Source organism: Mastigoproctus giganteus, chromosome 3 (genome assembly GCF_048544385.1).
Source record: "Mastigoproctus giganteus isolate SK-2022 chromosome 3, ASM4854438v1, whole genome shotgun sequence".
In the NCBI taxonomy this organism is placed as follows: Eukaryota; Metazoa; Arthropoda; class Arachnida; order Uropygi; family Thelyphonidae; genus Mastigoproctus; species Mastigoproctus giganteus.
This window is the reverse complement of record NC_143577.1, coordinates 247,243,513-247,270,855: the sequence shown is the minus strand read 5'-3', so window position 1 is coordinate 247,270,855 and position 27,343 is coordinate 247,243,513. Positions and strand designations below refer to the sequence as shown.

The 27,343-nt window shown below is 34.4% G+C and overlaps 1 protein-coding gene across 1 annotated transcript in view; it reads left to right on the top strand.

The window, feature by feature from the left end:
- P32 (complement C1q binding protein P32) overlaps nucleotides 1–24,304 on the top strand; it is a 48,656-nt gene extending 24,352 nt beyond the window's left edge. Inside the window, exons 4-6 of the mRNA XM_090370999.1 lie at nucleotides 6,789–6,897; nucleotides 17,703–17,791; nucleotides 24,098–24,304. Coding sequence (XP_090227125.1) covers nucleotides 6,789–6,897; nucleotides 17,703–17,791; nucleotides 24,098–24,247 — 348 coding nt within the window. The 3' untranslated portion in view covers nucleotides 24,248–24,304. The remainder of the gene's footprint in view (nucleotides 1–6,788; nucleotides 6,898–17,702; nucleotides 17,792–24,097) is intronic.
- The last annotated feature ends 3,039 nt before the right edge of the window (nucleotides 24,305–27,343 follow it).

Genomic DNA, 27,343 nt, shown 5'->3' with positions numbered 1-27,343 from the left:
TGCAAAATGGGATGACACGCGAGACTTCTTTTATTCTTTTCCTTGGTTGGATTACTGTTTCAAACTTCTGATGTCAACGTTTGCTCAGATTGTGTCAGTGAAATTATTCTTGCAGGAATGGAATCCTTTATCCCACACTCCACTTTAAAATCTCGTCCTTTATCTAAACCTTGGTTTTCCAATAAATGTGCTAAGGCTGTTCAAGAGAAGAATGTTGCATATCGTAATTGGCTTGTTTCTAATTCTTCAGTTTCATTTTCTGCCTACACCAAAGCTCGCAACAATTGTAAAGCAGTTATTAATCAGTCCAAACTAGAGTTTGAACAGGCTGAGAGTAGAAAACTTGCTTCCTGCCCTAATGGTAGCCGAGCATTCTGGTCTCTTGCCAAAGCTATTGGCCGCAACTTTTGCGCATCTCTGCTCCCACCTCTGTCAAAACCAGATGGTTCTGTTGTCACTTCAGCCAAGGATAAAGCTGACTTGATCCCATTTTTCTTCCAACTCATGTATTAATGATCTTGGTAAAACACCTCCCACCATTCCCAACACGCTCCATTCAATGCCTCCTGTGGTCTTCCGTCAAAAGGATGTCAGAAGGATTTTGATGAATCTTCATGCTAAGAAAGCTCCAGGTCCCAATGGTATTTCTCCACTTGTTCTCAAAACCTGTGCTTCTGAACTTACTCCTATTCTTTGCTGCCTTTTTTCACTTTCTTATTTCAATGGTGTTTTTCCTTCTGCTTGGAAATTTGCTCATATCCAGCCAGTTCCTAAAAAAGGTGACAAATCCTTCCCATCCAATTATCATCCCATTGCGATTACTTCTACTCTTTCTAAAGTAATGGAGAAATCAATTAACCGCCAACTCTGAAACTACCTAGAAACCCTCAGTCTTATCAACGATCGCCAGTATGGATTCCATTAGTGTCGATCCACTGGTGATATTCTGGCTTATGTTACCCATTTATGGACTAATTCAATGGAAAGGTTTGGTTAAACACAATTAGTTGCTCTTGAGATCTCAAAGGCTTTCGATCGTGTTTGGCATAAAGGTCTTCTAAACAAGCTTCCATCTTATGGTTTTCCAACTGTTTTTTGTAATTGGTTATCCAGTTTTCTCTCTGATCGCTGACTGAGGGTAATGGTAAATGGCTCTCTGTCTTCTAACTTCATCACTAATGCCGGTGTCCATCAAGGTTCATTCAGTTCTTTTCCTGTTATATATTAATGACCTCCTTCCATTGACTGAAATCCTATCCATAGTTTTGCTGATGATAGCACATTGCATTCCATTTTAGAAGTTGAAGCTCAATCAGCTTCAACTTCTCGAATATCTGCTACCAATTCCTTAAATACCAATCCTCAGGTAATTCTCCAGTTGGGCAAAGACAACTTAGCTGATTTCAATCCTTCTAAAACTCAGTCTTGTCTTATAGCTCGCAAAAAGGATTCTTTTGCTCCTATGCTTATCTTTGATGTCACTCCGATTTCTAGGCAAATTGATATATCTCTTGGAGATTAGCCTGACTTCTAATCTCTCTTGGCACAAGCACATTACAAATATTGCTTCCTCTGCATCTAAAAAACTTGGTTTTCTCTTTCGCTCTTGGCGTTACTTTTCTTCCAAACAGCTGTTTACTCTGTACAAATCACAAATCTCCCCTACCATGGAATATTGTTTCCACATCTGGGGCAATGCCCCCCCCCCAAACCTCTCTCAGGCTTCTAGATTCCATTCAGATGAGGGCAGTTAGGTTAATTAATGACTCATCTCTAACAGTCTCTCCACTTGCTGTCTCATAGACATACTGTTTCTGCTGCATGTCTTTTCTACAGATACTTCCATGGGCACTATTCTTCTGAATTGGCTTTTATAATTCCCGCTCTCTCTTTCAAGACAGTCCCAACAGATGCTGCTACCAGCCAACATCCGTTTACTGTCCGACTTCAAACTCACAGAACCACATGTCATCTTCCGCGTTTATTCAATCAATTGCCATTTTCTGGAACAGCTTTCCTTCATTTGTCTTTCCTGAAAATTACAGTCTACAGAAGTTGAAGTCTAATATCAACAAATATCTTCTCTCATCTTCTCAACCTCCAACCCAAGCATGGTACTAAGTACTATAGGTTCTAATACCTCGTGTTTGGGGTTTTCATAAAAAAAAAAAAGGTTTGGTTCAGGTTCTTACCGATACCAATCATCAGACCATGCTGCTAGTGCCAGGTTATATCCTGGATCTGGGATTCTTGTGTAGTGAAAGCCTAGAGTGACCTTTGCTCCCATACTCTGACATCAGGGTTGGTCTGCAGGCTGGGATGGGATTAGGAAATCCCTTATTACTGTCTCTAACGGCTATTGCTATTTAATGACAGGGTCAAGATTAACGGATTATTTTAATGATGTTTCAAAAAATAGCTTTCAGGGAAATAACAGAATGAATATCTAACAAGACTAAGCTGACAACACAGAGGCGTCAACACTATTAATCAACTGATGAATGTTAAAATAATCTGTAAAATGTGTATTTCATAAATTTTATTGTGATCTAATATAAACATTAATTTTTACGATCTAATTGAAATATCCACTGGCTGGATAAAATTCTTCAGCTGACCAGATCCAGCCCCTGGGCCGTAGTTTGGGGACCTCTTCCTTAAAGTTACTGCATGCAATGGCAGCAGTCTTAATCACTGTGCTATTTGTTTACCTGAAAGATGATCTTATGTTTTTATGAATGGCATGTATAACAAGGTATTGTTTACCTTAAAGTAGATAACTTTAAATATGGGTAGACACTTACTTTTATTTTATCAAGGTACTGCTTATGGGCAATACATGAACAATAAAATTCTTACAAACATGGATTTTGATGCTTGGGAAATTAATAACAACTCACGTGTTCCCACTCAAACAACAAAAGGGTACTTATCTGTCGTCCCCACGAGAATACCGAAATATATAGCCAATTTAAAACAAGATGCCAAAAGATAGTTCAAATAAAATAATAAAATAGCTGTACAGTAAACCCCCGCTATTCGCGGGAGTTATGTTCCTGAGAAATGCCGCGAATACCGAAAACGCAAATACTGAGTTATGGCTCCCATAGTAATAAAGGGGTTCCGTTCCAAAATATGAAATTTATAAGAAAAACTAGTCTAAAATTTTGTCTATGTATGTATTATATGTACCTTCATAATATGACTATGTACATCGACAGTACATAGTGAAATGCAAGCATATAGCATCGAAATGAAAATAAGAAACAATTTAATACTAAATATAATATTTATTAGAAATTTCAAACAAATCTTTCAAACCAGCGCCTTTGCTAGCTAAAAAACTTATCCCGCCAGTGCTATCACCAGTTTCGCAAAAGTGTTGATAAAGGAGTTTTGCCCATTAAGTTCACTCATCATTTTAATGATGAGTGAACTTAACGGAATTTTATTTTGAGTTCGGTCTTCTATCCACAGATTTAAAGCTTTTTCCATTTTTTCTAATTTAACATCACGAGTTACAGAGTAAATTTTTGAAGCAATTAGCGCGTTTTCACGGTCACTATGGCGGATTTTTTCTTACGATTTCTTGATTGTCGTACCGTTGACTCATTGATTTTATAATGTTTTGCCACTGAGGAGACACTTTTATCATTAGAAATTTTGTCTAATAACTCAATTTTATTCGCTAATGTCATGACCTTCTTTGATATTTTCACATTTCCGTTGTTGTTCGTAGCCATATTTTTGTACGGGTTAGAAAGAACTTGTCCACAATAAAGTCATTTTCTTCTGTTAACACGCTCGAAAAAGTCTGTTTTACACTGCAAAACGGTAGATTTATCACTTATGTAAGCATATCAATTTATAAATTGATAAATTTATTCAATTTATAAGCATATAAATTAAAAGCAAATGACGAAACCTTCCGTGACAAGCGCATAACACATACTGAACAAGGATTAGTGAGAAACATCCTCGCTCGTGATTTTGTCACCCCTCTTCCCCCACCCACTGAGCGCTGTTTTGACCGGGAAAGATGATTTTTGCCACGCCCATGTTTTTTTATGGCGGAATATGTTCACGGCGCTTTAAAATTCACATTTTTTAGATTTCATTTTATATTAAATCAGCGACCGCGAAACTGCGAATACAGATACCGCTAATAGCGGGGGGTTACTGTATTTATTTAGTATAAAGGTTAGCTTAGCTGTGAACATGACTTGTTTGTTGAAAAACACTGTTCAGCTTAGGACTAAGCTACTTTATTATTTGACTTGTGTTTTAGCAGCTTGTTTGAAATTTGTTAGACATTTCTGTATTCTCATGTGGACAGCAGGTGGGTGCCTTTCATTGGGTTTGGGTGGAAAATGCATTGTAACTAATTTTCTGAGTGCTGAATGTTTATAAGTAATTAATGTGTATTGTCCATAAGCAGTACCTTGAAAAAAAAATAAACGTCTGTTTATATTTAAAAGAGAATGGCATTTCTACATGCAGGTATAATTTATTGAAATATAACATTACACTTCCTGTGAAATAATGAAGAAAATAAAATTTATTATAACAGTTAAGTATATATAGCTGCTGTATTTAAGTGAGAAGATGGGCCACAAAAGTAGCAGAAATGTATGGCCACTTATTAAATGTTTACATATTTATTCAGTTTTCCTTGTTATATCAAAATTCACAATTTTCCCTGTGTATAATAAGTGCTGCAGAGCAGTGAAACCAATCATTTAAATAAATTTTATTTTCCTATTAAATCCCACACAGTTAAGTGTTTCTTTCTAATATCTCATTATTTTATATGTATAAGATGTGGCAGTAAAGTTCCCAGACTAATGCAATATAAAGAATACAAGGTGAAGGAGACCAAAGATGACTTTATTTTTATTCAAAGTAATCGCCACATGATTAAATGCACTTTTTGCACCATTCTAAAAGTTTCTGAAAAGAATCAGTGAAGGCATTCAAAGAGATGTTCATTTCAGCAGTTAACGTTTTTCTTTATGTTCTCAACATCCTAAAATCTTTCTTTTGAGGGAACTTTTCACCTTGGGAAAGAGGAAGAGGTCTGATTTGCTAGATCAAGAGAGTAGGGTGGATAGTTGATTTCTACAATGCCTTGTTTCATTAGAAATGTCTTCACAACAAGTGTGGAATGGATCATGCATTGTTGTGCAACAAGGACCAGCTGCCTTTCTCTCAAAATTGTAGCCTCACCTGGAAAATGCACTTCAGTTGTCTTTGAAGTAGCTGTACATTGACTCTCTCCCCTTCAGGTAAAAATTCCTCTTGAATTGTATTGTTTGTCGAAAAACATGATTAGCATTGTCTTGATCCTGGACTTCTGTAAACAAAACGGTTTTGGGCCTCGGTGATGATTTTGAAATCCACTGCATGCTCTTATATTTTGTCTTTGGATCGTACTGAAACACCAAGTTATCATCTCCAGTGGCAATACAGTTGAGGAAATTAGGATTGCCTTGACAAGTCTGGATGAAGTCTTTACGTGATGGCACTCTTTACTGCTTCTCATCCAATCCATGATGAGAAGCAGTAAAGAATGCCATCAGCACAAATTTATGCTGATGAAATTTGTGCTGCATCAGCACAAAAGAGTGCTATGCAGCACAAATTTCACACAGACCTTCCTTTTCCCCAAAGCTTCATGCAGAATTTCACAAATCATTTCTTTGTTCATGTCTAGTTCTGAAGCTCAAACAATGAGCTCATCTCTTGTCACAATTTCCTGAACTTTTGCAACTCTGTCCTCATTTTCAAGAGGTTGATTCAAATACACCGGTATGATTTAACATTTCATCACCATAAAAGTTTTTAACATTTCATGTTTCTGTTGCAGATTTTCCCAGTTTAAAGGAAAAATTGATATTCATTCGTTGCTACATTGCAAAATTGTGACACAGAATGTTAATGCTACTAATGAAACCTTGCAATCCATCAGCCTATTAGATAATCTCTGTACCACCACCTGGGGAAGTTTGAACTACAACATAACACTTCTGTTTATTTTCAGACTTTATTGCCACACCTTATATTTACTTATGGTAATTGTACGTAATACTACCATAAGCAGTTTCCAATTTTTATTATGTTCTCATTGCTTGTACTTGTTAATAACAAATAGTAATCCTTTCAGTTTATAACATTGCAACGATGAAAAATTGTTCCAGGTTACAACAGTTATGTGTAAAAACTGTTTCTGAAAACACATTTCCTGAAATATGGCAGTGACTTTTTATATTAGAAGAATATTGCATTCCATTTAGTGATTCTAAGATTATTACTGATTTCCTAAAATCTCTTTATTCTTCAAATTCTTTTATTTTTTTATCATGAGTTCTGGGTGAAAGAGAAATGATACATGGTATAGAAATTAAGATTTATTTCTATTAATTAGATCTGATAAATTTATTAAACCCACATGACAGTAGAATGATTGTTCTCTGGTTAGTCAGAATCTATGAATTTTTGAGTTGAATTTGGAAATTGTGTTGTAGAATTTAAAGCCTTGACTCAAAGTATTTTCAGTGTTGATTTACTGTAGTAATTTCTTTTCCTTTAATGTTGTCTAATGAATTAATTAGTTTATCCAATATTATGATATATATTAGCAAGTAAAAAAAAGACTATTATACTTGACATCAGCCCAATATTATTACTTTGAATGTTACTTCCTTAACTGGTTTAATTACTAATGTAATTAATTGCTTTTATTTTAGAACTGGTAAATTATTCTTACTTCATGTTCCTTTTTTTTACAGATGAAATCTAGACCCCACTTTAGCGTAGAAATTGAGAAGGGTGGAAAAATTCTAGCCTTTGATTGCAGCTTTGCTGATGAAGACGTGGGTCCTAGCGATGAGGGCTATGGTACGTTGGAATATTTATTTTTTCTTTAATAATATATTGTTATTTTCTTCAATGCTAATTACATCTGAATTGTAGTTTTGTTGTGCTCCAAGGCCCATACAAGCGACTTGTCATTGTACAATCCTGATCCCTACTGCAAAAGTTTGAGGTCCTATCAGGCATTTAAGAAATGTTATTTCTTAAATGAATATTGAATGTTATAGAGATTTAAAATACATTTGATAAAATCATACCAGGTATTTTTTTTTAATTAAAAAGTATTAATCTAATTTTATTTAATGACTTTTGTTGCCATGAACTTTCCTCTCTGGATTGGGGACAATTTTATTTTGAATTTTAATCATTGTCATTTTAATCTATTTTTTATTTGAAAATGATTTAATAAATCAATAAATGCATAAATAGATGAATGAGTGTTAACAAAAATTCAAATTAGAATGGATGACTTTGTAATCCATTCTAATTTGTAAATGGATGATTTTGCATTTAGGGTCTGTTCCACACTAGAACTTGCTTGTGTCCGGAGAATTAGAAGAAATATAACATTTTTTTCTACATGCATTATGTGGAAATTAAGTAATTAGGCATTATTGATCTAGAATCATCTGCAAAACAGTTGTCAACTTCATTGACATTCAAAATTGGAATACAGAATAATCTCATTAATTTTGCTGTACCTGATTACAAATTTTTATGTTCAGAAACTAAATTCCTGGATTTCTTAGGACTAAGTCTGTAATACTGGCTTTATGCTAAATAGATCCATTAATATTGTGAATAACCATCTCAAAATCAACAACTATGGATGCCAGTGTACACTTTTTAATTAAGGTATTTGTTAATTTCTTATAAGTACATAAAATACAGTGCCCTCCTAGCAGAATGTGCAATGTAAATGGTTATTATGCAAAATACCTTTGTATTTTGCATAATAACCAGAAAGTCTTTTTAAATAAATTTCAGGTGTTTTTCTTAAAATTGCATATTTGTATATATATATCACATTGGTCCTTGAGATTGTCACAGACATAATCTCAGATATGCCAGACAAGCCGTACTTGCTACCTGGGAGTCTAAAACACTGATGGAACTGATATTCGGATGACACTCAAGTCAAGTGGACCCAATTTTGGCGAAGGCCTGACGGTTTGTGACAGCCAAATCCTCTGCTTGCACCTTCACGATGGTGGGACTGTTAGTAATCCTGGATATAACCTCCATGCACAAGCACACGGTGAGTGAAGACCGAGGTGTGAACCAACGTAAGCGAGGTGTGGTGCCCACACCACATGGAGCATTGCCGCCCACCTGTGTTACCAGGCAGTACTAGGTGGTAGATGACTCTCATCAATCGGTACAATACCACCACTTTAGTGTATAATCTTGCTACCTCTACTCTGTCAGATAGTGACTGGAGGGAGTCTGAGTAGTGTGTAAGCGGGGGGGCATTGTTGGGGCCATGTTTTGTCAAGGATCTGGGTATATTCTTACCACGTGTATGACATATCCAAAAACTTCATACAGTATGTCCTACCCACTTTTTCTTACTATTGAATACACCATGAATTGTCAAACTAATAGAGTAAGCTTATCTGCAAAAAGATCTAAAACTCCCAAATGCTTCCTAGTTCATTTCACAAATATACGTGGTCTCAATTCTAATCTCAACGATGTCCATTTCCACTTGCAGTCTGCCAAACCCCATGTACTTTTTCAGTTGATTCAACTACTGCTCATCTTATTTGCTCAAATTATTCGCTGTATGATTCCTTTCTCCTCAAAGGTGATACTCGTGCATATGTCCATTCCAATATTCCTGTCAGAGACTTGGTAATTTGGAATCTCCTCTTTTCGATCTTCTCTGGCTTAAAATCTCTCTACCTCATTGTGTCAAATTCATCTGTTGTCTCTACCATTCTCCCAACTCCACTAATCACTTGGAGTTCTTTGATTTCCTCTCTTTGCAACTTGACTTTCTCCAGTCCAACTTTCCTAACAGTGAGGTAATTTTCCTTGGTGATTTTAATGTTCACAACTCCAGCTGGCTTCGGTTTTCTAGTCACACCGACCCAGCTGGTCGAGATGCTAAGGCTTTTGCAATTACTAATGACCTTGCGCAGATTGTTCATTTACCTACAAGAATACCGGACAATCCTAAGCATACAGCCAATACGCTTGATCTTTTTTTCACAAACAACCCTTCTAAGTACACAGTTGAAGTGAAAGGACCTTTTGGCATCTCAGATCACAACTTGGTAATTGTCTCTTCTCCAATGAAACCTTTATCTCATGGCTATTCCCAACCTCATATTGTTTGGAATTACAAGAATGCAAAATGGGATTACCTGCGAGATTTCTTTTCTTTTCCTTGGTCAGATTGCTGTTTCAAAACATCTGACGTTTTCTCAGATCGTGTCAGTGAAATTATTCTTGCAGGAATGGAATCCTTTATCCCACACTCCACTTTAAAATCTCGTCCTTTATCTAAACCTTGGTTTTCCAATAAATGTGCTAAGGCTGTTCAAGAGAAGAACTTGCATATCGTAATGGCTTGCTTCCAATTCTTCAGTTTTGTTTTCTGCCTACACCAAAGCTCGCAACAATTGTAAAGCAGTTATTATTCAGTCCAAACTAGAGTTTGAACAGGCTAAGAGTAGAAAACTTGCTTCTTGCCCTAATGGTAGCCGAGCATTCTGGTCTCTTGCCAAAGCTGTTGGTCGCAACTTCTGCCCATCTCTGCTCCTACCTCTGTCCAAACCAGATGGTTCTGTTGTTACTTCAGCCAAGGATAAAGCTGACCTGCTAGCATCCCATTTTTCTTCCAGTTCATGTATTAATGATCTTGGTAAAACACCTCCCACCATTCCCAACACGCTCCATTCCATGCCTCCTGCGGTCTTCCTTCAAAAGGATGTCAGAAGGATTTTGACGAATCTTGATGCTAAGAAAGCTCGAGGTCCTGATGGTATTTCTCCAATTGTTCTCAAAACCTGTGCTCCTGAACTTATTACTTTGCCGCCTTTTTTCACTTTCTTATTCCATAGGTATTTCCTTCTGCTTGGAAATTTGCTCATATCAAGCCAGTTCCTAAAAAGGGTGACAAATCCCTCCCATCCAATTATTGTCCCATTGTAATTGCTTCTACTCTTTCTAAAGTAATGAAGAAATCAATTAACTGCCAATTCTCAAACTAAGTAGAAACCTTCCATCTGTTCAACGATCGCCTGTGCGGATTCTGTCAGTGTCGATCCACTGGTAACATTCTGCCATATGTTACCCATTTATGGACTAATTCAATGTTAAAGTTCAGTGAAACACAAGCAGTTGCTCTTGACATCTTAAAGGCTTTCGATCGTGTTTGGCCTAAAGGTCTAAACAAGCTTCCATCTTATGGTTTGCCAACTGTTTTTTGTAATTGGTTATTAGTTTTCTCTCCGATCGCTCACCGAGGGTGATGGTAGATGGGTCTCTATCTTCTAACTTCTCCACTAATGCCGGTGCCTCCCAAGGTTCAGTTCTTTCCCCCACTCTTTTCCTCTTGTATATTAATGACCATCTTCCATTGACTGGAAATCCTATCCATAGTTTTGCCAATGATAGCACATTGCATTCCACCTTCCAGTTTGAGAAACCTTGCCCTGCTCAATCAGCTTCAACTTCTCAAAAATCTGCTACCAATTCCTTAAATGCCGATCTCCAGGTAATTCTCCAGTGGGGCAAGGACAACTTAGTTGATTTCAATCCTTCTAAAACTCAGTCTTGTCTTATATCTCGCAAAAAGGATTCTTCTGCTCCTATGCTTGTCTTTGGTGACACTCTGATTTCTAGGCAAAATGATATATCTTTTTTGGGGATTACCCTGACTGCTAATTTCTCTTGGCACAATCACATTACAAATATTCCTCTGCATCTAAAAAACTTGGTTTTTTCTTTCGCTCTCAGCGTTACTTTTCTTCCAAACAGCTGTTCACTCTGTACAAATCGCAAATCCTCCCTACCATGGAATATTGTTCCCACATGTGGGGTGGTGCCCCCTAAACCTCTCAGGCTTCTTGATGCCGTTCAGAAGAGGGTAGTTAGGTTAATTAACGATTCATCTCTAACAGAGTCTCTCCACTCTCTGTCTCAGACGTACTGTTTCTGCTGCATGCCTCTTCTACAGATACTTCCATGGGCAATGTTCTTCTGAATTGGCTTCTATAATTCCCACTCTCTCTTTCAAAACAGTCCTGACACGTGCCACCACCAGCCAACATCCAGTTACTGTCCAACTTCAAACTCACAGAACCAACTTTTCATCTTCCTCGTTTATTCATTCAACTGCCGTTTTCTGGAACAACCTTCCTTCATATGTATTTCCTGAAAATTACAGTCTACAGAAGTTCAAGTCCAATGTCAACAAATATTTTCTTTTGCTTTCTCAGGTGCAATATGGCCTAAGTAGCTCTTGCACCAGAAAACACCACAACAACAACCTCGCCTTCTCAACTTCCAAATCAAGCACGGTACTAAGTACTATAGGTTTTAATACCTCTCTTGTTTGGGGTTTACAAAAAAAAACAAAAAAAAAAACACATGGAAATACATTATCCATACATTAAAAAAAACCAAAAAAATTTAAATATATGGTGTCTGAAGTTAATGATTATAAAACATTGTTGTTTCTAGCAGCAAAATTGGTAAAACTGGCTGAAGTTTTCTCTTGGCATCAGATATATTTTGTTTAAGGTTATTTATATCATTAAAGTTTTCAGAGGGGTTTTTTTTTTCTTTATTTTTACATGAATATATTGTCTTGTTGGTTCTTGATGTTGGTTTGTTTTTCATAACAACCAATATATTGGTTGTTATGAAAAGTTATTGATACTTTTTCTTTTCATATTACAACTGCAATTTGAAAAAAGACAAAGTAATTAACATTTGCACAAAATACATATTTTTTTGAGTTCTGATTCTAAATTAGAAATCAATTTTTATTTATTATCCATAAAGAGTAGTGCAATCGTTCCTAGAAAGAGCTGGAAATTGCACATCCAGTCCATTATGGGATCCACGTGTTCTTTCAAAACATGGAATGATGTGAGGAGAGCCTAGTGATTAATCGTGAGCTGCAAGTTTAACCTCTTTATGATAAATTGTTGTCAGAAATCCCCTACTAATTCCAAGTCACTTCTAATATTCATACCTTTTTATTGTCTCTAATTTGTTGGAGTTGAGACAGAAATCAAAGCATTGTATGATATCTTTATGTTGTTTCTATGTGAAAGTTCCCTTCAGTCCAGTGCATTCCTACGATAAAATGTGCAATGACAAGTACCATAAATCTTACAATAACAAGTTGTGTGCAATGTACCTAAGATTATATAGAATCCTTATAGAAATCAGTTGAAATTATATTGATTATAGAATTTTTGTTGTTCACTAGATTAACCTGTCAGGATACTTGCCAACTTTTCTGGTTCTTTAGAAGTAATAGTCTGCAAAATAACTGGTTTTTAATAGCATATACCAAGCAGGGCATTTAATCTTAGTAGATCAATAAATTAATTAATCAATTAATTTATTAGACAGAATTTATTTTTCTCTAGCATTTAAAAATGCTTTAGATTGATTAGAATAATTTGAATGCAAATTACAGGGAAATGTAAAATTTACCTCAGGATTGATTGTTTTTTGGGAGTATTATTTTTTCACATTGTCAGGTGTCAGTCATTTGCTCTGCTCAGTGACAATACAATACTTTTTTTTAAAGATGTCTAGGTTTAAATTCCACTTGAGACTGGAGGAATTCTTAATGCCCCTTCAGCTGAGACAAAATTAACTGATCTCAGGTAGACATGGTAAGGTCTCTTCCATCATTCACCCTGAATTTTTAGCTCACACAACATGCAAATTGGTCCTTCAAACATACTTGTATAGATGTATTAAAAAGCAAAGACCACGTGAAATTTCACATCACAGAACGTGGTATGTCGTGACAAAAGTAGTTGATGCACCCTAAACCTGCAAAGCAAAAACAACACACCTCCTCCAGAAGAAAAGGAAAAAAAAGAAATCCGTCAAACCATATTTTTTTTTATATAGTTTTGAAAAAGTTAGATTGTCATTTTGTAGGTAAAGGAATGTCTTGTATGCTGCACATTTTGAAAGATATGAATTTCACATATTTATAGTTTGAGAATAATTTTCTACCCATCTAACCAATGTTATGTTTTCTTCCGCATACTGATGAAGAGCCAGATGGCTCTGAAACTGGTCACAGCAGTGCTTTTGAGTTTTTAATGAATTCAGTTTATAGTTTATTAATTTGCTAAAGATTTTCTTTTAATGCTTTCGCTTCTCACTTTTCTGATGATCTTTTTGACCCAGAATTGAAAATCACAGGATTGAGTCAATCTGGATTTGAGAGAGGAGAGACATTTTTGGGCTTTCTCTTCACTATGACTGAATTAGTCTGCTTCCAGTAAAGATTGCTTGACAAAAATATCCAATTTTTCTTGTCGAATTGGAAGGAAATTTTCTAATAATAGGATGGTTGTCTCTCCAACTGGATTAAAAACCCAATACTGCATATTTGTGTCATGAAACAGTGAACATGTTAATGATTTTGTAAGCAGCATTAATTAATCAGTTGAGCTTTTCTGCAAGTTATATATATATTTAAATAATGGCTTAAAAGTTAGAATGTAATAACATAAAATAAGAAAATAAATAAATCTCCCTCCCGTTGATTTAATTTTTTATGTTAACTTTCGCTCTACAGTTTTTTGCCATACTACTGGCTTACGTTTTATTTTTATATTAATTATCGGTTATATATATATATCCGTGATATGCAAAAATGTATATATGAATTTAAGAATAAATTATAAGATAATTATATATATATATATATATATATATATATATATATATATACACACACAGTTGGTCGTCGACTTACGACCGACTTCTGTTCTGACTGACAGGTCGTAAGTCGATCTGGTCGTATGTCGGCCATATATTTATTAACAGTATTTTTTAACCTTTCTAATCTTTTTATTATCTTTATAATTTATTTTTATAATCTTTTAAATTTTTATCATCTTTTATTTTTCATTTTAAATACAGTAATGCTTTTATCTTTTACTTCGTTTCTACGCCTAGGCTATCTCTCTCTAGGAGGTTAAATTCAAACGCTCTGTACATTTTAATTGGTTTATTATTCATACTGTTTATAAAAAATACAAAACTACGATCTATAATTACATATACAGTATTGTCATAATTTGAAAAATAATACTGTACATAATGTACTGTAAACACAAAAATACAATCTAAAATTAATGTAAAAATTAATACAAATGAAATTTACAAAATCAAATTTTTTGTGGTCGTAAGTGCGGCCGGTCGTAAGTCGCATAGGTCATAAGTCGACGACCAAGTGTATATATATATATATATATTTAAATAAATTTCCATTTATTTTCTGGATAATTAAGGCCAGAAGAATTTACAAATTCATAACTGTATACATAGTGAATATTTAATTTGGCAGCCAGATTTTCAGCACCACAGTCACAATGGGCCATACATTTTTTAAGTGACAGTGCATGCTAACTACAGGACCATGGCCTGTTGTTTTCTTACAAAAAAAAGTCACAGAATGTAGAAATTTTCAGTAGCCAATGAAGAAAAAAAATTTAAAAGTAAGTTTTATTGCATTTCATGATAATATATGATTCCCCATTACATTGTATGGATTAATTACTTATTATTGATTTGGATGAAATGTTCCAATGCATTCAGTCTGGAAGAGAGAGCTCCATTAAAAGTTTTCTGGATTCCAGTTTCTGAAAGTTGGCAGATATGCAGCAGGGCATGTTTAGTTTTGGTTCACTTCATTACTAAAAATATTTCCTGTGTGCAGAAGCTCTGTATTTGATTGCAATGGAAATATTCTTGAAAATAATTTCTTTTATTTGTTGTTTGTATAGATTTGTATTTAGTTGTCAGCCCTCCCCACAATCAACCGTTGATTACCACTGTTAGTGCAATTTTCTTTTAGCTTACATTTTGTGAGATAAAAGACAATTAATAGTGTATTATAAATAAATGAATTACATAATTTGCATATTTCAATTGTTATGATAAAATGCCCATATTAAAGATTAAAACTATACTGTACATGTTTCTATATGAAAAACAGCATTATGATTCATTCCATGGTTGGTTGTGATCCATCTCTGTAGTGTGTTTTACTGTCTCCATTGTAGCTATAGCTTATTTTAGTTTGTATCTGGATATTTCCTGATGGATATAGTATACTCCTTTGAGAGGAAGGGGGAAATTACTATCATATATTGTATAACAACTGAGTTAATTGGTTTTGTACAGAGGTATGTACATGAGTTTTGAATTTTATGTATAAATTATGTTCCTGTTTGATATAGTGTAATGGGTGGACTGAAAATCTTCATGTAACATTTAACAGCAAATTCTGGCAATTGCTTAGTCTGGGCTTTTTTTTTTTTTTTTCACTCTAGAAGTTGTAAATTTGTAGAAATAAAATTTAGTATTTAAAATAATTATTTATTAGTAATGCACAAATGATGCAAACAGTCACGATGATACTTATACCTTTTTAATATGGAAAATATCCTATGACATTGGTTAGTGCATTTGCATCATTACTAAATTTTTTAGACAAACCAAAGGCTGTACATTGGCATCATTATTGTAATTTCTCATTGTGAAATCCTTCATGAGTTGCCCTCCTTATACTTCAAATAAGTAACACTTCTCCATTAGAGAAAGCTGCTGTTACTTATTTTCAGTTGACTACTGCCAATCAGCACTATTTTTCAGAGCTGTTTGGCTTCTCATCAGTGAGTGCATAGGAACCCAGAAGTACCTGTTCCATGTGGTGTGATTGGGTTTAGATTTCACTAAATGAACTAAAGGAGATTTTTGGAGTTATTATCAATGTAGGACTAAATGAAAAAAAATGTTCTAAAGAATGGAAATTAAGTTTTCAAGCATGTATTTAGCAAGATGAGATTTCTCTAGATATTTTAGATGTTCCTTCTCTGCCCACTCACAAAAAGACAAGGAATTCAAAGTAGGAGCTCTAAAGTGAAAAAATTGTTAATTATTTGGGTGGAAGGTTTTGTGAATATATTCTTCCAGGAAGAAATATTGCATTAGAACTTTTGAACTATTTTGTCATGCTGTTTTATATATTTGCCCATGTAAACTTAAAAATAAACAGTTGTTGAACATCACATTTCAACTAGCCATATGTTTGAATGATTGAGCTGGACTGCATGGGGAAGACAATGAAAATAATGCATGACTGCTAAGGGTTAAAGGGTTGATAGGTTAAAATATGAATTAATAGTTTTAGCATTCTTTAAATCATGCAACCTTTGATTCATGTTGGCTGTTGAGCAGGATTGTTAAAAACCAAACCACGATGTGAAATTTGATTTATATTAGTTTTTGGTAAGGATTAGTAAAAAGTAGTCAGAGATGTACTTAGAAATGTTGATGTACATTTTGTTGCAAAGTGGACCAATTGTATGATAAGTATGGGGATGTTTCCATGATTTTATTGAGTGACCTTTAAGTGTAGTACAAATATGTGTAAAATTTAGAAAGGAAACTGATAATCATTATCTTTTGTTGATGTATTAACTTCCTTATTTTGTTTGATAGTTGGTAAACCAGATATTGAGAATAAATAATACCTGTAATTTGCAAACTTAAAAAAAAAAAAAAAAAAAGCCAGCCAATGCCATCATCTTATAGTGCAACCTAGTAATGATACCATAATGTTTAAATTTTATTTAAAAAAAAAATCTGTGGCTAAGTGGATTAAAAATATACTTTCCATTTAGCTAAATGGAAAGTATATTTTTAGTTGTATTTCTTGACCCCTGTAAATGTGTTCATTATAAGTTGTAGTATAAGACTTATGATAGAATTATCTTACCCACTTGTGTATTTAATTTAATTTCATCTGTTATAATGGTCATTGTTGTGAGTTGATAAAAAATGCAGGCAGCATTCAAAAGCTCTCATTGCCATTTTGATATTTGTGTGTTTGGTAGTTATTCTCCGTAATTTGGCAGTTAGAGCACGATACATAACTTTCATTTTGATTCTTTATTTAGTGTTTTATTTTTTCTACACAATCTAAGCCAATCTATATTGTGATAATATATAAAATAAAATATTGATTAAAAGAGATGGGAATCTCACAAAGCTCTAACTAATACCATTAAAAAAAATATATATATATATCTTATGAAGGTCCAAACAAATTCTGTTCTTTGTTCATCTAGTGAGTATATATATCAGTCAGTCAGTATATATGAAATAAATTAATGCAGTCCTAAAATATATTTTATACAAAAATGCCTTGCAAGCTAGGAACTTCATTGCTATTTCTAGATATCTTCAGGCATGTACTCCCCCCCACAAACATTGAGGTTTGTGGGGGGGGATACATGCCTTCTAGTATAATTTTTATATAAAGATTATACAGAATTTAAAGTTGAGGGCTCTCCTTGAAATAAAGAAACAGTAGCTAAACTATAGCAAGGATTGTTTTTAATTGCTTTTTATACCCTCAATGTCACAAGCAAATAATATAGAAGAAAGGGCAATGAAATCTTGTCATTCTGCATAATATACAGTCAATTGATAACTTGACTGTGTAGTATGCAGATGAATTTTAATATAACATGAATAACATGAATTTTAATGTAATACTTGTGTTAGCTGTAAGCCTGTTTTCGAATCATCCTCTTTTGTCATTTCAGATGATATTTTCCATATCTCTGAAATATCAATTTATGAAGGTGAAAGGAAGGAATCTTTATATGCAGTAGCTGGAGAGATAATGGACGGGGTATGCATAGATAATTTGTTGATTTTTAAATAAGTATGTTAATTGCTGTAGCATTATGGCAAGATGGCAGTGTATGGGATAATTCTGTTTATTAAGATAGAATTATCTTAATTCTATCATAATTCTTTCTTACAGAAACCCGTGATTAAATAAATAGGTTAATTTGTGAATTATAATTTTGTCTTTTTCAATGATCTTTCTCAAGTGTTAGATTTTTTTTTTTTTTATTCCTTAATCTCCCAAAAATCATGAATTTTCCCATTAGGCAGAATAAAATTCTTGAATTTTTTTTAAAATTAACTTCAGCTCATTTGTCTCTTGATTGGGATTTGCCTTTTCAGTCTTATCATTTTCTTTTATCTTTTTACTTAATATTTTTGTTACTTATGCTGTAACACATTTTCCTTATCTCCAAATTCTCTTGTATTGTGAATGTGATTCAGTCTTTAAAGTTGAAATAGAAATTGTGTATTGGGTCAAGCAACCAAGTCTCTCTGGGATGGGATCTTTTATTTCTTACTGAACATTCATTATACTTAAACAATTAAGATTTCTAAATTTTTGGCATGAAAAGTTCCTTTTCATAAGAAACTAATTTCATAGTCATTCAGGCTGTGGAAATCAATTGAATTTCAAGAAATTCTATTTGCATCCTTTGGCTGTTTCCCTTCCCAGTGTGAAAAGTTGTTTGGAAGTAATTGGTATTTCTTTTGCTTTGCTGAATATGAAGAAGGCTATTTAATTCTCTACCCCATTCCAAATTCATAAGTCCCAATTTGATTCTTAATTTTGTAATTAAATTTTCTAGTTTGTGTGTGTGTGTGTGTGTTTGGTTGATTCTTTGGTTGACCGGGACTTCGGTTTGTTGATATGTAAGATATGAAAGAGAAGTTTATAATCAAATACTATGCCAAGGCCTCCATGAAAAACCAGTGATGTAGCCAAATGATAAAATGAGAGACTACAATAGTGCATGTGTTTGAATTTACCATAGTTCATATCTGCATAAATGATAAATATGGTGCTGTTCTTGAATTCTCTATTATGTAAACTGCTCTGCTCTTATGTGGCCATCCTGGAGTTTAAAGAGAATCAAGTTCATCTCAATTAAAGATCAATGAAAAAGACATCTTAGGCATCCTCAATATTTTGGCTTCTCAGAATTTTCCTCACATCTGATCCTGGTATCATCCTGGAATTCCATTCAGTTTTTGCTCCTATTTGAGTCCTTCTAGACTATCAGCCTTTCATTCACTATTTTTCCATCCTAGCCCATTTCCCGTTAGATCTTTTAGTTCTAGCTGGAGAAAGCTCTCCTCTCTAATTCCTGCTTAACATCATTGAAATACCTTCCTCTTGATGATCTGCCTCTAGTCCTGTTAATATTAATTTTTGTGCTGAATATTTGTCTGTTCTCCTATCCTTTCTTACAGAGACCCATGCTATTTTAGGATTGCTTCATGTACCTATGTTGTCACCCCAAAATTTTACTTCTTATTTCCTACATTTGTTATGCAGTTTTGCCTTTGTTTTCATCTCACTCCCATTTATTTTGTCTTAAAATTATTCTTTCTCAAGGTTATAATTTTTGATCAATCTCTTTATTTCTTACACAGCTCTCAGCTCCAATATACGCTTCAAACAGCTAATTTTGCCTTTTGTTTAATTTTTCATTTGCTCCAAATGAATCTGTTTAGCTGGTTTTCTGCATTCCTGCTCTACTTATTCTGTTGTTTCTTTCTGTTTTATCTTTCATCTTCATTACGAACTATTCCTTAGGTTCACAAAATTACTAACTTTTTTTTTAAGTCTGGTTATTTAGTCTGTAATCTAAATTTTCTTTTTCAGCTTTCATAACTACTTTTTTGTGTAACTAATTTTCATGCCAAAGTGTCTAAATGTATATGTAATTTTTTCAGAGAATTTTGAAGATCATGCAAGCTATTATTTAACAGCACAATTATCTGCATATAATAATCCAATTTTTACATCTCCCACACTAAACTGTGCCAGTAACTTGCATTATTTTATTAAATGATCCACAAAAATTATAGAAGTGGCAATAAGGTGCTGCCCTTGTTGCACTTCATGTTTAACCTTAAACCATTTTCCACTGCTTCCTTCATTCCCCTTTGCAGATTATCATCATCGTTATAATGTTTATAACAATGATGATGCTATTGTTTCTCCAACTTTCAGCATTTCAGATTTAATTTTATCTATATGCTTTTCAAGATTAACAAATCCAAAGTAAAGGTTCTTGTTACATTCCCAGAACATGAACTTAATTCTTAGGTCAAATATTTGATCTTCCTCTGTCCTAATTTCAGACATTATTTGATCTTTTTTAGTTGAGGATCTTTCATTAATGTATTAATCCATTATGTGCAGATGTTAAAATTTGGTCTTTTCTTTCCATTGGTCTTCTTCTCTCTCTCTCTTTTTTTTTTTTCCTTAAAACCTCCACACCCTGAGTGTCTTTAAAGACAAGAAATTTTGCTGATTCTTATATTGTTGTATTAATAATATAAGAATTAAATATTATTAATAATTAGTAATATTCTTATATTACTAATTATTAATAAAAGAAACTCAAAAAATTATATTTATAATAATATTATTAAAAAAAAATCAAACTTACAGGAAGAAAACTTATCAGAATAAACTTTATAACATACTAAATAACCTTTGTGGTCTTCCTCTGAGTTGTGCTAATCATACAGGCTAGTTCAGAAATATGTTTGCTGATAGTGAAATAGCAGGCATTGTTAATGAAATTGGACAGAGAAGGAAATGAGGTAGATGATAACTTTGAAAAAAAAGTATGGGGACTGATAACTTTGGCTTGTTTGTAGACTGTTTTTGGATTCTCTTACCTGATGTACTAATTAGTCTGCTGGACTCCAAAGTCCAGTGTTTATTTTGTATCATTACCATTGTAAATAGCCTTTATTTATCATTGTCTATAGTTGCTTTAAATTGCATGCTATGTATACTGTTACCTTTTACCGGCGGATAAGGGAAACCCTGGAGCCCGCAAAACTTTAATAAAATACTTTGAATCAAAAACAACAGTGGTCCTAATACTGATCCTTGGAGAACCCCACTTTTTACATCAACCCCAATCAGCTATCCATCTAAGGATTTTCCCTGTGATTCCAACCTGTTCCAGCTTATGAAATAACTGCTCATGTGGGATTGAGTCAAATGCTTTGCTGAAATACAAGTAAACAATGTCAAAATTATTCCCTAAGTTCAGCTCTTGAGTGACCCTGTCAGAATAGCTAACCAGATTAGTTAAACATGATTTTCCCTTTACAAAACCATGCTGAATATCCTTCAGAATTTCATTTTTATCTAAATGATCCTGAATTCCACCCTAGATCATTGTCTCCATGATTTTCCCTACTACTAATAACCCACTGGTAATTTCCCACTTCACACTTAGAACAGCCCTTATGTATTGGAGACACACTGGCACTTTGCCAATCCGACAGAATCACTCGCGAGTCCGGTGGTGGTCTCATAATTAGCCTCAGTGGTTCAATGCACTCACTTGCCACCTCCCTTAAGATTATAGGGTATGTACCATCAACCCTAGGCGCCTTACTCGCCTGTAGTAATTTTTTTCATTAAATATATGAAATTTCAACATCATTATTACATTTTTTTTTTTCAACTTCACTCCCATCATTTCTCATTGATGTAAAGGGTTTATCGATGCAAAATAACTGTTGAGTTGATCTGCAACTTCAGATGGGGTATCTAATACCATCCCATGGCCATTACATAAGGGTCCAATCTGGTTTGCCCTTCTCTTTGCATTTATACAGGGTGATTCACTACCAGTGTGACAAACTTGCAGGAGGTGTAGGGGGCACAAAGACGAATCGGAACATAGCATTGCAGGGTCCGAAATGCCTTCGTCATGCGGTAGAGGACGTTGAACGGGAGGTCGCGTGAACAGCGATCCTACTGGAAGTCAGCATTTGCGAACTGTTTCTGTTGAAGAAACCAAGTAGCAAAAGTCCTCCGGAGTGGATAATCCGCAGGCTCCAATGATTGGACGCGTTGCAGATGGTATGAACTCATTTGGTTTGTTGACAGTATCCTCCATACAGTGGATTGGAAAATACCTAATCGTTGGCCTATCGCTCGAGTACTCGTACTCGGGTTGCCTTCTGCAAGATGTAGGACATTCTCTTCATTGTCTGCCGTACTCGTCGTTCGTTCTCGATTCATGGTACCTCTCGTGAAACAACCAGTCTCACGTAACCTTCTGTGAACATGTGCGAAAATCGTATGACGAGGAGCACGCCTGTGCGGGAAACGTTCCTGGTACAAGCGCCTGTTACAGTCCGCAGCTCCATACGCGAGGTGCGTGTCGGCCAGTTCAACGTTTGAATACTCGTCCATCCTACTGCTTCGGGAACCAGTTCGCAAGTGCTGACTTCGAGCGGGATCGCTGTTCACGCGACCTCCTGTTCAATGTCCTCTACCGCACGATGAAGGCATTTCGGACCCTGCAATGCTATGTGATTCCGATTTGTCTTTGTGCCCCCACACCTCCTGCAAGTTTGTCGCACTGGTAGTGAATCACCCTGTATATGTGAAAAATTCCTTATCCAACCTCTGCTCTCTTTGCGAGCAATTTCTCATAAAGAAAAGAATCTCCAAGTGAGTTAGGATTTTCCACTAGGTCGACCTTGGAATACCTGTCACAGGTTTTGCAAAAGATAAAATCATGACTCACCTGGAAATAGCCATCGGCTATATCCGTATGAGTCATGGTACCTTCTGACGAAATGTTCAGGGCAGATCTTTTAATAACCATTATAAAATTTACTAATTATTAATAAAAGAAACTCAAAAAATTATATTTATAATAATATTATTAAAAAAAAATCAAACTTACAGGAAAAAAACTTATCAGAATAAACTTTATAACATACTAAATAACCTTTGAAACTGCTCTGCTTCACTAATCCTGCTCTAATCCCCTCTTATCTATACTTTTTTGTTGTCACTATGAAGAGCTCCAATAGGCATGTCTGCTTGCCATGAATGCCAACAGTAGAATGCGATTGGTACGGTAGAATATAAATCTGCATCGTGCAGTATTGAGCATCTTATTCTAACCAACCTTAGAAAACTATCTGACACGTTTAACTTGGGACTATCACACTTGTGTTCATGAACTGAATGGTGATTTTCAGATCCCCATATGTGATAATAGTGTCTGTAAACTCTACTAGACAGGTGGAATGTCACTTCATCAGTGAAAACATTTTTCAGACAGTGCACATCTTCATCTACATGGTTGAGAATTTGAACAGCAAATTTCTTTTGTTTTGTCACGAGGCTTAATTTCCTGGATGATTTGCACTTTGTAAGCACAAGTTGTTATTCATGATATTTGCAGCTGCAGGTCTGCCCATCATATTATAGATAGGTTTTGTAGGTGTTCAGGTAAACACTTCCTGAATTTCTGAAACTTCTGAATCTGCAGATACACTTAGGCATACTTGCTCCTTTTTGGTGCACTATACTGCCGGTTTCTTAACTGTTTCAGTTATCACCCATTGATTGTTGCATAGGTGGATCTTTCTGGAATTCCTGTTGAAAATGTCTCTTTACAGTCACTGGAGTTTGGTATCCTACAGCCACAACACACACATTGATTTCTTATGTTCTGTTGCAATTTTAATGCTGTAGTGTCGCAATGCCTTTGGGGATCAAGCCTGCCGACTACATGAGAAAAACTTAAGAGTTCATTCACTTTGATAACTGCAGCAAACCATTTTAAGATACCTTTTACAATAAAATTTTAATTGCACTTCATAATCAGATGAATAATTTATAGACAGCAAAATTATATTTTTTTAAAATTAAAAGGTCCAAAAAATCACGGCATTTTTTAAATATTTAATTTTTTTTATTTAAAGCAACAATTACAATAAGTATTGCAGTCCATTAAGAAAAGTGGAAATATTGCTATTTTTCAAGTGGAAGTGAAAGGGGTATTTCAAATAATTTTGCTGAACAATTAATGGATTTCTGCACTTCATATGAGCATAAACCCAAAAAACCTTTTCCAGAAATAAAAAAAAAAAAAAAAAAGTTGTGAACCATCAGGTTCTCTGCCATTGTCATTACAACATGGGGTGCCACCACTGCAAGGTTAAAAGTGGCTCTTAACTCCACATTTGCTTTCTTTCTCAGCTATTTTTAAACATTATTAATCTTTAAAATAAAAACTGTGACCGTATTGCTGTTATCATAAAGATTTTTTTTTTCTGTTTTCAGTATCTTTATGATCTACTGATGAATATGCTGGAAGAAAGGGGTATTTCAAATAATTTTGCTGAACAATTAATGGATTTCTGCACTTCATATGAGCATAAACAGTACATTCGACTTCTCGAAAGTTTGAAAAAGTTTGTATCAGGGAAATGAGATCTGTAAATAAAATTAGATTTATATACATGTATTAAAGGAAAAAGTAGTGTTAAATCATTGTTTTCTGATCCATCATCATAGTAATACTGTGAATGCTTGTATAAAGAATAAAATTTCAGATTGAATGACTCTAATTGCTAACTACATTAAATTTTTCACAGGATAAAGCTTGATTTTTGTATTCGATTTTATTTTTCCATTAAGGTGGGGCATTCAACTTTTTTTTTTTTTTTTTTCTTTTCTGGTTAGGGGCCTAAACAAAACGTTGAAGGTCACAGACTATGGTTGTTGAGGCAAGTGGGCTGCAGACCGACCACTTACTGCTAATTATGCCTCTTGAAATAGTATTTAATTTTTATTATCTATGTTCATGTTTTTTTTTTTTTTTTTAACATTTAATTAAATATGAAAATCCACAATTATTATATGGTTATAATAATATTGCTGAATTCCGAAGAAGATACACAAAATATGAGAAAGCAATATAAAAAATGCATATATTTCAAATTTTAATGTGAAACCATACTTTGTTGATACACTAGTATTAAACTTGAAGGCTGCCTACATGGCCACAGGCTGCACAATGTGGAGTGGGCTGAATGTTTTAGTCTGTCAGTTGCACATAATGTTGCCTTATCCGTATTAAAAGCATGCACTCTTAGATGGTCATTTGCTTGCTGTTTGCCTGCTAATATTTACAGATTTTTATAGTACCTTCAGATTCTTATGTTTCAATACATGCTAATGAATGTTCGGCTGTGCCAGTCAGCTTGACATGTCAATTGGTTGTGTCCATTATATGTCACAGTCGCATATGCAAAATTTCAAGTAAATCTGTTGATTCTTTTCTAGGTGGGAAAATATTTTAGTGATGAACAGCTAGCTATAAGTCTGTTTCAAAATTACCTTACTATGAAAGCTGCCAGTCGAGAGGAAGGGGAAATATGCTTGTTATATTTCCTCTTCCTGGGGGAGTGAAAAATTACAATTTGTAATTTGTTACTGTTAGAGGTTTAATTGCTGTATGTTAGTTGTTATTAAGTTCCTCTAGGGGGCCATCTGTATTTTCAGCAGCAGAGACATGGTATATTAACTATTGACTGCTCATGCCATTAATTGGAAAAGCCTTAAATGCCATTCTTTTTATAAAAGTTAAATTTTTAGATTTTATGTTGAGTTGAAAATGTTTTGTGAATTAGCATTTATATAATTTTTCCCATATATCATTGTTTAAAATTTTTAAGATGAATGCATTTTTGCATTCATGATATGTGCATTTTTTGCTTTCACTGAATTTCTAATTCTTTGCCAGGAAAATTCCCCTTGAAGAAAAAAGTTTTCAGAAAAAAGCATGTGATGGTTAAATAAAGAACCAAATTATAATATGCTGTTGGTGCAAAATATTGCTCAATTCATACCCCACATACTACTACAAATTATGGTTGCTGGATGAGCACCTGCTTCTACTAATTATGAAAACATTAACTTGACTAAATAAAGCCAAAACAGAAAATACCATAATATCATTTAGAGATATTGGTGGGGAGAGGTATACAGAAGGATTTTGATTATATTCTCAAGTTTACTGTAAACAGGCAAAATTAATACTTGTGTGTTCAGATATGTAGGTGGTTGAACAAGAGTGCCAGTAAGCCTGGAAAGCAAGGTGGGGCAGTTTTAATTCCTACTTGGAGTCTTTATAGTACAAGCAGTTATATGGATTTAAGAGTCCATATCAATAATAGAGGATGCAGAATTGATTTCAGTGGGTACAAAGTGTGCAGAAATGGCAGAAAATTGGATAGGATGTTGGGGAATGCAGAAGGAATTGTTCTCTTGGTTAAGGAGATTACAAAGCATTCAATTTGCACAGATTGAGTCACTTTAGGGTGGCATAAATACTGTGGAAACGAATAGGAGCATGTTATAGGCCAAATGGTTGAGTAGCTCAGTAAATCAGAATGTGGGATCATGGGTGGATTTTAGTTTCCAGATATGGATCACTCAGTAGCAGAAGATTTCTGATGACCAGATACACTTCATATGGTTATCTCCGTGTATTAAGAACCTTCGGGCAAAGGAATCGCTAGATGGCAATGATGATAGTGGATAATAGGGATTTTGCTTTTGAAGAGGTGTTACAATGATCTTAGTTTTTAAATTTTTCACTGAGACCAACTGATGTTAAATGCAAAATTATTGATCTGCTATGCTTTTTATATCAACAGATATTCAAGGCACACAAGCATATAGTAAATATAATTTGGTCTGGATTCAAATTACTGAGGAATGAAGCAGAATAGTATTAGCCATGTAGTGGAAGGAAGCCACAGGCTTTTGCTGTGCAGCCCAAATAGACTGTCAAAAGTAGATTTAGAAAATAGACATTATGCACTTTCGTCATGTAGGTGACTATCCAGTTGACCTTTGAATTTCTTCAAACTGTCAGCCTCTACTATCAAAATCAGTTTGTTCCAAAAGCAACAACTTTGCTAGCTTAAAAAAAATGTATCTGGTCTAAACCTCATTCTCTGTGATTTGAATTTATGGTCCCTAGTTCTGAAATTCTTTATAACTGAAAAATTCCTCCATTTACTAACCCCTCTTTGTGATATTAGAGGCAAGTTGCTACTGTGGATAAAGGGACAGCTAAGTGGTAAAGATGTTATAAATGGCCACTACACTTCATGAATTGATATGAATGTAGTCCCCCAGGGGCTCACGTTGATGTTTAAGTTTGCTGATGATAATACAAAAGTGGGCAACATGGTTAATGACAAGACCTGAATGAATTAAGCAGATGAATAAAAGAGGTTTTTAACTGATAAACTGTACTCCATTTGTAGCGCTGCCATCCATCCTCATTTTTTACATATCATGGACTGTCCGGGAAGAATTTTGAAAATATCCGGAATCTTAAAATTTGAAAATCTGATTCTTATAATTGCTAAAATTTGTAAGGTGCACACCACTCAGCTTTGTGGAATTAATCCCAAGAATCTCCACCTCTGGCTGTAAACAATGCAGATAAGACATCGAGGAGTTTATCATGCGTTCAGAGTTTTTGACATTTTGTTCATGCAGTTTGACTTT